Here is a 14,487-nt window from a genome sequence, read left to right as displayed (position 1 = left end):
ATCTAACATTTTCTAGACTAGACAAGGGTATATTTGATCCAAAATATAATGTATTTACTTTAAGTTGTTAACATATGTATGACAATAAAGTAGAATACATCTCTATCCTAGTTTGAGCAGTTTACAGTAAAAATGTGTACCAGTAGTCGCAGGGAACGGACATTGGAGCGTGTTCCATGACGAACACTAAACGGCGTTGCACGTCATAAGAAAGGGCAGCCGGTTAAGTCGACATCGATGCAGACTCGCTGTTGGAGGGTTTCATAACTCACTTCCACCCCTCGCTGATTGGTTTGGGATGGCACTTAACATAGCGGACCCTCCAGGCGAACGCACAAACGGAGTGGAAGAAGGTAGGCAGGGGGTGTATGGGCCGGATTGGAATTGGGCCGTAGAGTTGCATAACAAAATGTTATGGGTTGAGTTAGCGCCCGAGACTATGCAATATTTCAAGCAGTTGTTTTTCACCACTGACAGATGTTTATTTTGAATGATATATGATCCTTGATAGCACAAAGTTTAGAATATGAGGCCTTGGGTTTCTTAAAACACTTCATTTGGCCTTTTTTAAATATAAAAAAATGTTTTTAAATGGTAAACGGACTTGCGTTTATATAGCGTCTATCTAGTCTTCCGACCACTCAAAGTACTTTACACTACATGTCAGCATTCACCCATTCACACACACATTCACACACTGATGGCAGAAGCTGCCATGCAAGGTGCCAACCCGCCCATCAGGATCTGATGTAAATACTCATTCACACACCGATGGCTATGCCTTCAGGAGCAGTTTGGGGTTCAGTGTCTTGCTCAAGGACACTTCAACATGCGGACCGAAGGAGCCGGAGATCAAACCGCCGACCTTCCGATTGCTGGGCGACCTGCTCTACCTCTGAGCCACAGCTGCTTTATATAATTTTAAATTAAAACATGTCAAACAGTCTGACAACCATCCGACCACGCAGCAGGACACTGAACCTCTCCTAACTGCAGAGGTGCTGTTCTGTGTCAGACGCTGTGCTTGAACTTCTCATGAGGGGAGCAAATAAAGAGAGCCCTTCCCTGCAGGGCTCAATGAGGCATCCCATTATTAATACAGTACGGTAGAAACATGCCTTCAGCCAGGCTCGCTAGAAAGAAAGAACAACCCTGACATCGCGCTATTTGTGTTTGTTTCCTTGCGGCCTCTTACAAACTTAGTCATAGCAAAACTAAAAACAAAAAGTAGCTGACTAAAAATTACAAGTTACCTAGCAACCACTACTCTGAAGCAGGGCTATGGTGATATGATTGCTGATCCCTGATTCACCAGATAGTGAGAAGGAGTTCATTGTGGGTAGACACAAGACACTTGATCAGTGACCTTTTCATTTTATGAGGATGACGACGAGTGGTCAGGCCACCCTGTCATTTATCTGCTGCCACACTCATTTCCTTTAGAAAGGCAACCATCGAAACACTGGGTTCCTTTACACTTACTAAGTAATACAATATGATCTTTTGTGCACCTGCAGTGGATACAAATACTATTTTAAAAAATGCACACATCAAGTAGTGTGGAGGAGAAAGCAATGTGTGGGAGCAAGTAGAACACTGTGGCCCAATTCCAATCCACCCCCTACACCCTCTCACTGCCCACTACCGCTCCGTTTGGGCGTTGGGATGAAAGGTCCGCCATGTTAAGTGCCATCCCAAACCAATCAGCGGAGAGGGGAAGTGGGTTATGAAACCCTCCAACAGCGAGCTGCATCGATGTCGACTTAACCAGCTGCCCTTACAGCCCAGACTCACCGGGAACGTCAGCACGTTACCTGTTGTTTTTTTATTTCGGCTTCCGTGTTAACAGGTTAGAGCAGCCACACTGCCCACGTGCGTCTCAGCTGCGTCCCTTTAGAGAATAGAGATCTCGCCTATTTTTGCCGCGTGCCGCGTGTCACGTGCCGTGTGCCGCGTGCGTCTCACAGCAGCAAGAGACAGTGAAGGTGATCTATTGACTGTATATCAACATCATATCAGCTACAATACTACAGTTTACATGTCTAGACATCTGTAGAAAATGTCACACACAAAAAATGTTAGTTCCATACGACTACCGGTACAAACAAAAAACAAAACTGCTCAAACTAAAACACATTTATTCTGGCATTAATACTGCTTTTATTTATACTGTACATTTAAACTAATGTTCTTCTTTATTTTCATAGTCTTGCATTTTTACACACTTAATCATAGATCCCATTTTTCAGCATTATTATTTGCACTGTTATTATATATTGTAGTATGCCTATATATAATTTACATATTTCTTATGCATATGTCTTGTATATTCTCTATGTTATATATGTCTATTCTAGAATGGGAGCAACCGTAACGTAACTCAATTGTCTCCCGGGGATCAATAAAGTATTTCTGAATCTGATATGTATTCATTTCCTTGCCAGAGGAAGGGAAGTTGGTCCCGAAGCTCGCCGCTGTTATACCCTGCACTCTAAAGAAGGGTGCTTCATTGAGCTGTGAGTGTAACTATGAACTGAGTTCACTCCACCACAGAGTAGGAGGCTGGAGGGGCTGGAGTATAATTGGGCCTGTATGCAAAACTTTCAGATAACGAAAATAAATGCAATTTAATATTGCCCAAAGGGGTATCATAACACACATTGAAAATATTGAGTTTAAAGTTGAATACTCTCATAGACAAGGTTAAGTAAATGACTCTATAACAAGTTAAGCACCACAGAGACTGTCTGAAGGCCAGAGTTCAGCACCACGGACAGCGCCACAGGGAGGAAACCGTGGAGGAGAATCTATTTTCCAGTCCAGGTGCTCCAGTCTAATGGACCATGGACCCTGGAGACACCACTGACCGCTCAGTGATCAGCACTAGAGCCTTCTGATCCGGTCACGCTTACAGAGGAAGCCTCTACTCGGAGGAAGAAATACAGTCAAACAACAGATAGTTCCCACAGTGGAGCTAAAGAAGTCTATCCGACCCAATATAACAGGTAAGTCTGGGGCTCCTGCTCCCCCCGGGAGGATAGAAGCACAATCAGATCCTAAGACCCTCACCTGCTGACAAACACCCCACATCGTGAACAATCTCAGCTACCTTTCTCCTCAAAAACTACTTTCACTGCTCTATTCTGTTGTTTCTGAGTTCATGTAAAAACACTGCAGTGCATCCTAGTGCAGCAGCTTACTGTTCAATACACACCATCAATATACTACAATCTACTGCTGGTATACCTGCATTCAGGGTCTGGAGTTAACTCCTTTCACTGTCTCCTAGTGCAGCAGCAGCTTACTGTTCAATACACACCATCAATATACTACAATCTACTACTGGTATACCTGCATTCAGGGTCTGAAGTTAACTTCTTTCACTGTCTCCCACTGTTGTCTGCCACTCAGAAAGTTGACCTGCCACTTTTGAAATCTAAGCACTAAGTGAAGGAATAACTTACACCTTTACAGTATTGTTCCATGTCTCATCTATCTATCTATCTATCTATCTATCTATCTATCTATCTATCTATCTGTCTATCTGTCTATCTATCTATCTATCTATCTATCTATCTATCTATCTATCTATCTATCTATCTGTCTGTCTGTCTATCTGTATATTTAATATAAATATGGAAACTGCCACAGCCAGCTCTTCCCACTATATAAAGGCAGATAACACCAACATGTTCTGTTTCAGTATCATCCACCATCAGTTCTGTTCTAGTCATATGTTGTGAAACATTCCCGTGATCCTGGAATGATCATACATGACAGACATGTGCAATGAATAGGAGGAAGCTGAGCAGGACACTCATTTAGATGCTTTGCAGAGGCTTTCTAGTGGCACACCTCAGTCATTTAGCTCTGTGGAGCGTGTAAACCTCTTATCTAATCCACCCAGCGACACCTCTGCTCTATTGATCTCTGCACCTGCTACTAAGTGAGGATTCCTGCACACACAGTTTTCCACACAAGCCATCTCAGCCTTATTTAAAAAATTTATTTCACCCAGGAAAAGTTTGCTGAGCACATCGTTCTCTTTTTCACACACACACACACGCACGCACGCACGCACGCGCGCGCGCACACACACACACACACACACACACACACACACACACACACACACTCTCCCTGTGAGGACCGCAGCTTAAAGCAGCTACACTGCAGTCCAGGTTAAAACGGGAAGTATTACAGGTTTGCTATGCAAATGCTGAATGCAACTGGGAACTATAAATCTGTCCTGTGCTTAAAATGCTTAACCTGAGTAATGTGTGTTGTCCTGACAAGCCAATTAGTGCAAATGATGATTGTCCTCTGTCAAGTCACATTGAGATTAAAACCTATTTTACAAGTGAGACGTAGCCAAGACACGGTCAAACAGCAGCATCCAACACACAACAAGACAACATGGAATCACGGCAGCAACAATCTGTTGGACAAAATACATGACATCATCCAGAGCATTAACAGGGCAGCATGTTGGTCAAGTGTTTGTTATTTAATTGAAGCACACTATTGGAGGATATTATTAAAACTACTGGCGCTCTGTCCTGACATTCTTTAATGCTATTTAATGTCCATCCATCCATCTGCAATATCTGATGCAACATCTGCTATTTAATGTAATCTTGGATTTTCTACAACCGATGATGATGATTTCATCAGCTGCTCCACAGCTGACCACGAGTGTCGGTAGTCCGGTCCTCTCCTCTGAGCTCCGGAGGAACGTGATGGTGAGACAGCGCTGATGAGATATTGAGCTGAATTTGATTTGAGATTTGAGTTCTGCGTCCCCCAGTTCCCCGCCTCCATAATGTGCGTATGCATGGGTCAGAGTTTCCGTACAGAGCGCACATTCTCCCGTCAAGTTTGCTTTTATAGATCACAACTGTTGCGTGGGAAGTGGCGTACGCCAGAATCAGTGACATTCCTCAGGGCTGAGAGACACAGGGGGTCCAGTTTGATCAAGGTGGGCGGTGAGGCGGACATATAAATAGTATCACAGTAATCAATCGGAGTCAAGAAAAGGCCAACAACTTTCTTGATGCCGTGGAAAAAGAGGACTTTAGCCTGCACATGTTTTATCTCATTTGTTTGATCCTTTCAAAAACTGAAGTGCAAAGGCCTTTACACACTGGGGTCATGGCGAATAAACAACATGATAACGTGAAATACTCGCCTGCAAATATTTCGCATCAAAACAATTCATACCGGTAGCGTATCATTAGCGATACAGATTTGCAGCAGTTGCAACCCTTTTTTAATAAAAGGTTTGAATAGATTAGTGCAGGCAGAAGACCAACTACCAGGATTCTATTGACCCAGAGCAGCATCTAACAGTCTGTCTGACATCAAGTGTTGTATAACCTAAACTACTGTAAGCCGACACATTCTCATTCCCAACCGACACACGCGGTACCTCGCTTGTTTTCATTTCCGACCAGGTGCGGTGTGTCAATATACACTTCACTATATTGATTTCACTGACTGGCGTCTCACGTGGCTCACAGGCCTGATGATACTGACAAGTCACATGACTAAAGACTGACATGACAAAATAAGTCGATGTTACTTTTATTTTCACGCGGTACACGAACAGCGGCCTCCTGGTTGAAAGTCTTGGGTTGGTTTGACCCATCCACCACCCCTCCCAACCCTCCCACCCATCCTGAATGAACTCTTACACTGTTAATACTACGTCACTTGCTCCGACCGTAGAATAACGCTGCCGTTGGGTTTACATTGGAGTTAGTGGAAAGCCCGGTTCACCATATACTGTTGCTAAAGGGTGACTCCATGCGTCGGTCTGCGAGGGCGAGGGGCACTTACCGAACGGAGGTATTTGACGAGTTTCAAGTGAGAACGGGTTGTGTAAGCTATTTTAGTTTCCTTCTAGCTAAATGCTCTGAGGGAATTTAACTCTGTAATTTGCCCTTGTGAAATGGCAAGGTGTCTTTTTTAACACTTTTTTTCAACATGTTAAATAGTGACAGTTTGCCTGTTCTTGTTACCTTTGGACAGAGCCAGGCTATCTGTTCCCCAGATCCAGTCTTTGTGCTATGCTAAGTTAGCTGTTGGCTAGGGGTCGCTTCATATTTGGCGAACAGATATGACAGCAGCATCGACTAAATCTGCTCTACAGCATAATGTTGAACTTTTCCTTCAACCACAGAGGCAGCAGTTCAGAAAACACTGAATTAAGAGTCACGTACATAATTGTAATGCTAAGTAGCAGCTTGTAAATGGGATGTGAGCTGCTGTTGATGAAACTTCCCTGAAACAGGGGAAAGTGAGAAACCAATGGTTTGCATTCAGCTGCAGCTTCCAGCCGTGTCCTCTGTTACTCTCTCCTCTGAGACTAAACACCATTCATCTCCACACACAGGCTGTCAGACTGTACAGACGCTGTTTAATGACACATTTCTCACTCATATGGACTCAGTGCACAGACATGCCTAAACACACACACACACACACACACACACACACACATCCTCCCACACACACACACACACACACACACACACACACACACACTGTGCACTTTACTCACAGACCATATGGATACACACACATTCATATCACCTGCTCTCTCAGCCACATTAACACACACACACGCCACATACTGTGAGCAGTGAGCAGTGGCCTCATTCATAATGTAAATCAGAAAGCAGAGAGAGAGAGAGAGTGGAGGTCCCAACAGCTTGCACAGATTTGGAGATCAATCAACACACACAACAACAAACTAGCCCAAAGCTCCACTGGCAACCAACCATGCATCTCACTCTCTCTCTCTCACACACACACTCACACACACACACACGCACACACACACACACACACACACACACACACACACACCAGCACACACATGAAAAAGAAAACGAAAAATAACATCCAGTCCCAACCTTTGTCATACATGAAACATCACACACACAGCTAACCCACATCCAGCAGCCCTCTGCTGCAGTAATGAGAGGCAGGTAGAGCACAACAAACACCGTGATCAATGTTCATTCAAATACAGAAACGGTGAAGGTTTAGTAATTAATCATGATTGAGAGCTACCTCGGATATAACAACTTTTGTAGTATCAAAGCGGCAGTGGGTAGAAACGGAGCAAATATGATTAAACAAAGTTATTTTTATAAAACAATCACTATATCCTGACAGTAGTGCATGAGACAGGGAATCTGAAAATATGTGCCTGTGGTCCTCCGGTGCTCCTGATGGATTTCACAGACCGGAGGAAAACAAGCAGTAAGAGCTGATCTACAGTCTGCGGTCCAGCTGCCGTCTATGAGAGTCGGCTGTCAATCACTCGCCAACTCCGACCAAACGGTCAAACTAGGCAGCGCTGATCAAATATGAATCAATATTCTGTTACATAATGTCTATTTCTCTCCTCAGATGTTCTCAGAATCATCTTGTAGTGTACGGTTTAGCTGTAAAATGAGAAAGTTTCTGACCCGGCAGCCATGAGCACAGCCAATAGAAACGCTCTCTCTCTGAAATGTGATTGGCCAAAATCTCCCGTCACGGACTAGATGTTCTAACAGAGCCATGAGGAGGAGCAGAAGTCTAGTTGTTTTCTCTCAGAACACTTGAATTACAATATGCTGGAAGGTTATTATGGACATTTTTGCCAAATGATCATCATGATGATGATTCAATGATGAATTTGATGCCAAAAATATACTGCCTACTGCCACTTTAAAGGTGTGTAGCATTTAGGGGGTTCTATTGGCAGAAATGGAATATAATATTAATAAGTAGGTTTTCATTAGTGTATAATCACCTGAAAATAATAAGTTTGTGTTTTTTGTTAGCGTAGAATGAGCCGTTTATATCTACATAGGGAGCGGGTGCTCTCTTCACAGAGCCGGCTGCCATGTTTCTACAGTAGCACAGAATGAACAAACCCAACACTGGCTCTAGATAGGACCATTTGTGTTTTCACATGTCCACGTCAGTCACTGTAGTTCTCCTACAGACTTGGCACACAAGTTTCAGTTGGTTGAAATCTGCAACCTCACAGCTAGATGCCACCAAGTCCTACACACTGGCCCTTTAAGAGTTAAATGGGATATTGAACGGCAGGTAGACTAGGAGAACAGATTGGAGTAACATCAACAACTGAATTATAATATTGTTTATGCTAAAAAGACAAAGAAATGGAGGAAAAACATCACATGTGGATTGAGATTGTGATTGTAGATGTGAGTAACAAGGACTACAGAGAGAACCAAAAACCTCTAGAGCACTCTATCAGAGTTGAACTTCAAACCTGAAACTAACTACTAAGATGTGGAAATCTGTTTATTCAATTTTTATTCAAGTTTGAGACATGAAATATTAAACTAATATAAGCTTTGAGCATTGTTTATCTCTTATCAGGCCATTAAATGGGTGTTATCTGTCGCTATAAACACCATAGGTGTGGGTCAGTATGGGGGTTGCTATGCCTACTGTGTTGTAAAAGTGAAAGTGAAACTTAAAAGTAACACTTTCTAACATGTTGTAAAACTGAATGAAACGTCACATTTTGAATGCAAATAAAAAGGAAACAAAACAACAACTTCTTTAGGCAATAAAACTACAACTTCTTTAGGCAATAAAACTTCAACTTCTTTAGGTTTATGCAAAAAAAACAACAGTTAAGTTTATGGAAAACCATTGTGTTTTGGGTTCAAATAAGAAGACAAAGGCACTTTGTTGGTTTCACACGGGATGCAAACTCCGGTCTCCTGGGTTAAAAACACTATCTCTACTACAGTGCCTGACCTCCGCTTCTGCTCCTGTCGAAATTACTACGGCCACTAGAGATCGCTGTCATGTTCTTTTATACCTTCTTTCGGTGATCTACCATGTGAATAGATGATAAAACCCAGTAGGTGTAGTAGGCCCCCATTGACCCACATCTATGGTGCTTATAGTGACTGATAACACCTATTTAACAGCCTGACAACTGTCTTATTATCTGGATTTGTTTTCATAAATGTCAACCTGGAAAAGAAACCAAAAAAAGTGTGTAAAAAAAACAAACAAATAAATAAGCAATTTGCAGGTGTGCAAATTGCAATAAACTTCCCATGTGGTTATTTCCTGGTTTAGCTTTTTACTTCAATAATTTAATTTTGACACTCAACTGAAAAAAAATATTTCCCCTGTGATAAATATTAAACCTCCTTGTCTGCTTCATTTCACTAAATTGAGTGAATTTGTTGAATAAAACAAGAGTCATGAGCTTTATATACTCCAGTCATAAAAGTTTATGAACTGGCACTCATCCAGCCAGTCACTGAGCTCACTAACACACACACACACACACACACACACACGCACACACACACACACACACACACACACACACACACACACACACACACACACACACACACACACACACACACAGACTGAATTTACCTTATGAAGGTTTTCATCTCTGACTAAAACAGACATTAAACCTGCATCAAAACACTTTAGGGACTTCACTGTCCCTTTTAGAGAAACTTGCAGCCATCAAACATCCAACCAGCTGCTTCTGGTCAATTCAAGCACATCTCCTTCAAATGAAACCCTTCATTTACTCCAAATAATACAAACCAAATGAGATAGTCACAACTGTCTAAACAGGATCTAAAGTAGTGTTTCCATATTTATATATCAGGTCCATGCCACATCAATCTACGTCCACGCAGACACTGAAGACATATCAACCTGTTGTGAAGCTGATCAGCGGGGCTCGCAGCACGAGAAGAGAACTGAAAGTGATTTGATGTTCTGGAACACCAAGACGCCGAGACGCTTTGTTTACTCACATCAAGCAAATCTCATTGACTTGCTGAGCGGAGAATAAGATCTTCTTATTTCAGTCTAAACACACAAACCTCATTCAGACATTGTGTGGCTTCCTGTGGACATTTTAACAAGTAAACTGCAGGCTGAAAAGTCCAAAAGAAGAAGAAGAAGAAGAAGAAAAGGAGGACAGATGAGAATAAAACATGCCAACAACATCAGCGGGAGGCAGGCGTCATGTGGCACATCTACAGACGGGAAGAACACACATACACATTCACAAATGCACACAAATGGGCACACACACTGTTACACACACAGAGCAGTGTACAGTTGACACACACAGCGGCAGCAGTAGTCTCTTTCTCTGTGACACACACACACACACACACACACACACACACACACACACACACACACACACACACTGTACCCTTAATTCGGCGTCTGATGACCCCTAAGCGGCACTTGAGTGAAACGGAGAACATCCTTCCTCTCTTTACTTCTCTTCCTTTTCTTCCTGCTTTCTTACTCTGCCTCCTCCTACTCTTCTTCCTCCTCAGTCAGACATAGTGTGAGCCGAGCGAAGGATGAGAGAGTGAAAAAGAGCGGTATTGGAGCGTTGGCCGGTCACATGGCAGAGAGAGGAAAGAGAGAGAGCATCCTTTTCTCTGACAGGGAGAAGTGATCAGTCCCTCTCTGTATCTTTCACCTCTGTCTCTCACTCTTGTTGTTCTCTCTCTCTCGCTCTCTCTCTCTCTCTCTCTCTCTCTTTCTCTCTTTCTGTGTGGGAAGTAGTAGTGTGAAATTAAGCTGCCTCCCTCTCTCTCTTTTCTCTTCTCTCTTATTCACACTGCTATTCTTCCTCTGCCTTGGTGTTTCTTTCTTTCTCCCGGCTACCTCTCTTTCTCCTTCTCCATCCCATCTTGTCTTTCTTTTTGATCCTCTCTTATATTGCTGTGTCTTGTCCTCTCTGTCACACTCTTAGATTTTTTTCTTCCTCTATTTTCTAGGATTTTTTTCTGCGTTATTTTTCTTGACATCGTTTATGTCTATCTTTAAAAAAATACATTTGTTATATAGTTTGTTATATGCTCCTTTTATTTTGCCATTGACTCCCATTGTATTTCTTTCTCTCCATCCATTCAAACAAAAGCAAATGCTTGTCTTCTTATCCTCCCTCTTTCCTAGCGGTAGGGATGGCAATATTGGTTGGTTGAGTGGCTGCAGCTGGTTGATTCAATGCTTTGGTCCCGACTCCAATATCGTGTCAAGTATTGGATGGATTGCCATGGCATTCTGTACAGATATTCATGGTCTCCAGAGGATAAAGCACACTGATGCTGGTCATCCCCTGGATTTGACATTTTTGGTTTTGAGTGAAATATTATCTTGACTATAGGACAGATTGACACAAAATGAGGTTCAAACATGTGTAGCATGAATCCTAATAACTTTGGTAAATATCGGACTATTTATCTAACGCCACCAGCAGGGCCAAACTTTGAAGGAACTTTATTTTGAAAAGACCTTGTTCATGAGCGGAATGTATTGAGTATGAGTATGAGTGGATGTATTAAGAGAACTGGATACAGTGTTGGAGACGGGGCCCCGTTCATTCCTATAAAAGTGTCTCAGTGGCGCATGAAGCAAAGATGGCTCGACTTCCCGGTGGAAAGGCACCCGGGTCTTCCGGCGGTCTTCTGCATCCATTGGGCCCATGGAGCAGGCCCAGTAGCGTCCGCTCGGTCACATGGCTCAGTCACGGGGTCCCAACGTCACGCCTTCTTCACGGTTTGCTAACTCCGCCTCCCAGCCCTCACTCCAGCCGTGGTCTGGGTCTCATTCACATGAACAGAAGGGAAATAACTCTGTATTCAGCCATGAGTGCAACTTTTAAGACCTAATGATTTAAATGTGGTTGTTCTAGTGAGGTGCCTAAAGTGTGACTACTGACCAAGTTGCGGTATTTGACGAGTTGGGAGTGAGAATGTGTTGGAGCTGTGGACTGTTATCAAGAATTCAGACCTCAACCAGTGCAGGAGGCTGCGTTGGTGGGGGGGCGTGTTGTTTAAGGTACCAGTGAGACACCCCAGGAAGTCCAGCTGGAGTAACAGATTCATGCAGTTTAAGGTTTATCAGATGCCAAAACACTGCACAATGGTTTGTAACACTCCCATTTTAAACTCTGGACAATTATCACGGCAGCGATTATTTGATCTTTCATCGCAGTGCTTGCAAGGTGAACAGTAGAAATAATGTTACAAAGTCATTAACCCACAATGTGTGCTTGCACGTGACTGGCCTTGTTGAGCCAGGTTCAACTTTTTGCTGGAGCCTCGTGCGCTGGCACCCCGATGGATTGCCTCCAATCGAGTGGATGAGAGGACTGCTTTTATTCTCACAGGGCTCAGGTGGGTCCGAACGTGGCAACAGACTCAGTCACTCTAAAACTGATTTACTTCCTTTGTCATTTTCAAACAAAAAATAAAACAGTTTTCTTTTCTTCAGTGATTATTTCTTGTATCTATTTTACCCCTTTACAGTTAAATATGACATGTCTATACATCTCTCTCTGGTTTATTCCTCAAACTCTCTCTCTTCTCTCTCTCTCTCTCTCTCTCTCTTCTTGTCACTGTCTTTGCTGTTGTCTCTCGCCCCCGACACTAATCTCCACACTCGCTCTGTTTCTCTCAGTTGAACCTCCCTCACTGCAAATCATCTTCTGCAGGGCTCTAAATTCTTACAATCCACCTCTCTCTCTCTCTCTCTCTCTCTCTCGCTTTCCTCTCTCTCTCTCCCGCTATCTTTCCTGCACTCTGTAATTCTCTTTCTCTCTTTCACAGTGTCATGGTAACAGTGTTGAGGGGGTGGATGGGGGGGGGGGGGGGGGGGGGGTTGAAGGGTAAGCTATAGCAAAATGACAGAGAGATCAAAGGAGCAAATGGCTGGGCTCAGCAGAGGAAGGGAAGAATAGTGAGATGAGGATGCAAAGAGCGAGGGCGGGGAGGTGGAGGTGTGTTCAAAAGGGAGCAGAGGGAGAAGAAGGGTAGAGGTGGAGGAGAAAGAAGAGGATGGAGAAGTGGATGAGATTGAGAAAAGGAGGGAAGAAGATAGAGCAAGAGGAAGTGGACAGAACATCCAAGCAGAGAGGAGGCAGACTGTTGAGGAGAGGAAGAAAACTATGGGCAACAGATGACAGATTCAATTATTTCATACTTATTTTCATTGTGTTTTGCCAATATGTCACTGTGTGATGTGCTCTCACAGCTCTGGCAGAGTCATGTGAGGAAGTCGTTTTTGAGTAAGAGGCTGCAGCTCTAGCACTGAATGGCAGCATGAATATACTATATATACTGAATGGGCCTGGATCCACACACAACGGTGTATCTTAAGTACAACATGTCTAATTTCTTGCCTGATTATTTTATACGACACATGAAATAGCTTTAAATGAAGAAATTCATCAATATCCCAGTGCCCCCCCACGATGCTTAGCCTCTGTATTTAATTTGTGTTTGAAGCCTTCTAATAAACATTATTTTTGATTTAACCTGTATTTTACCAGGATAGGCCCATTGAGATTTAAAATCTATTTTCCAAGGGAGTCTTGACTATTATTACACATGGGCTTGTAAAGTTATGAGTGGTGCAGGTGGACCCAAATGCAGACACGGACAGAATGGTATGGCAGGCAGGCAGGCAGGCAGGCAGGCGGAGAGGTGAGTTGGGTCAATGGGGCTGCCACATGACTATAATCACGACTGAACTGACGGTAGAAATTGGCCAAACCCAGGAACTGCTAGAGCTGCTTCACCAAGGAGTGTCTCGGCCACTCTGCCACTGCCAGAATCTTTTCAGGATCCATCTTCACCTGCCCGCCTTCAATGATGAAACCTAAGAAGCTCACAGAACTGACATGGAACTCACATTTTTTCCACTGTTAACGAACAGCTTGTTCTTCAAAAGCCTCTACAGAACTTGGTGGACATGCAGAATGTCTTCCTTAAGGTTGCGAGAGAAGATCAGGATGTCGTCAAAGTAAACAAAAACTCAGCGGTTAAGGAAGTCTTGGAGCACATCATTGACCACAGCCTGGAAGACAGCAGGAGCACTGGTTAAACCAAAGGGCATTTACCAGGTACTCAAAGAGGCCAAGGGCAGTATTGAAGTCTGTCTTCTACTCATTCCCTCCCGAATCCTGACCAGGTGATAGGCGTTTCAGGTCCAGCTTGATAAAGACAGTGACACCGTGAAGAGGCTCATCAGGGGCGCGGGGTACTTGTTTTAATGGTTAAGTTGTTCAAACCCCGGAAGGCAATCCATCGTCCATGGGGAGGCAAGGACAGTGCTCATTGCTCACTAAAAGCTTCACAGAGGTCATGGTAAATTTGGGGAAAGGCAGATAGGTTGGAGGGCACTGTCATTTTAGGGCAGACTGCAGGCAGGAATGACAAGAAAAAGAGCTCCAACATACAACCTTGCCGGATGACCAGTCAAGATGGGGGTTGTGAAGCTTCAGCCAGGGTTGTCCCAGAATAATCGTAGCATGAGGGGAAAAGAAGAGGTGAAACCAAAGCTGCTCATGGTAGTTTCCAGAGAAAATGAGGACGACAGGGTTGGTCTGGTGAGTCACTCGGGCCAGAAGTCTCCCATCCAGAGTATTGGCATCAAACGGGG

General features: G+C 43.5%; 1 protein-coding gene across 7 annotated transcripts in view; it reads right to left on the bottom strand.

Moving 5' to 3' along the window:
* The window catches only part of grip2b (glutamate receptor interacting protein 2b), a 448,132-nt gene that overhangs the window by 221,244 nt on the left and 212,401 nt on the right, over window positions 1-14,487 (bottom strand). For 2 of the 7 annotated variants that reach the window (XM_074649554.1, XM_074649572.1), the window contains exon 1: window positions 10,241-10,953. The exons of the other annotated variants lie outside the window; for them this stretch is intronic. In XM_074649554.1, coding sequence (XP_074505655.1) covers window positions 10,241-10,295 — 55 coding nt within the window. In that variant the 5' untranslated portion in view covers window positions 10,296-10,953. Of the gene's footprint in view, window positions 1-10,240; window positions 10,954-14,487 lie in introns of those variants that run through there. 7 annotated transcript variants of the gene reach the window in all.

The sequence above is a fragment of the Sebastes fasciatus genome, chromosome 1 (genome assembly GCF_043250625.1).
Source record: "Sebastes fasciatus isolate fSebFas1 chromosome 1, fSebFas1.pri, whole genome shotgun sequence".
In the NCBI taxonomy this organism is placed as follows: Eukaryota; Metazoa; Chordata; class Actinopteri; order Perciformes; family Sebastidae; genus Sebastes; species Sebastes fasciatus.
This window is presented reverse-complemented; position numbering and strand designations above follow the sequence as displayed.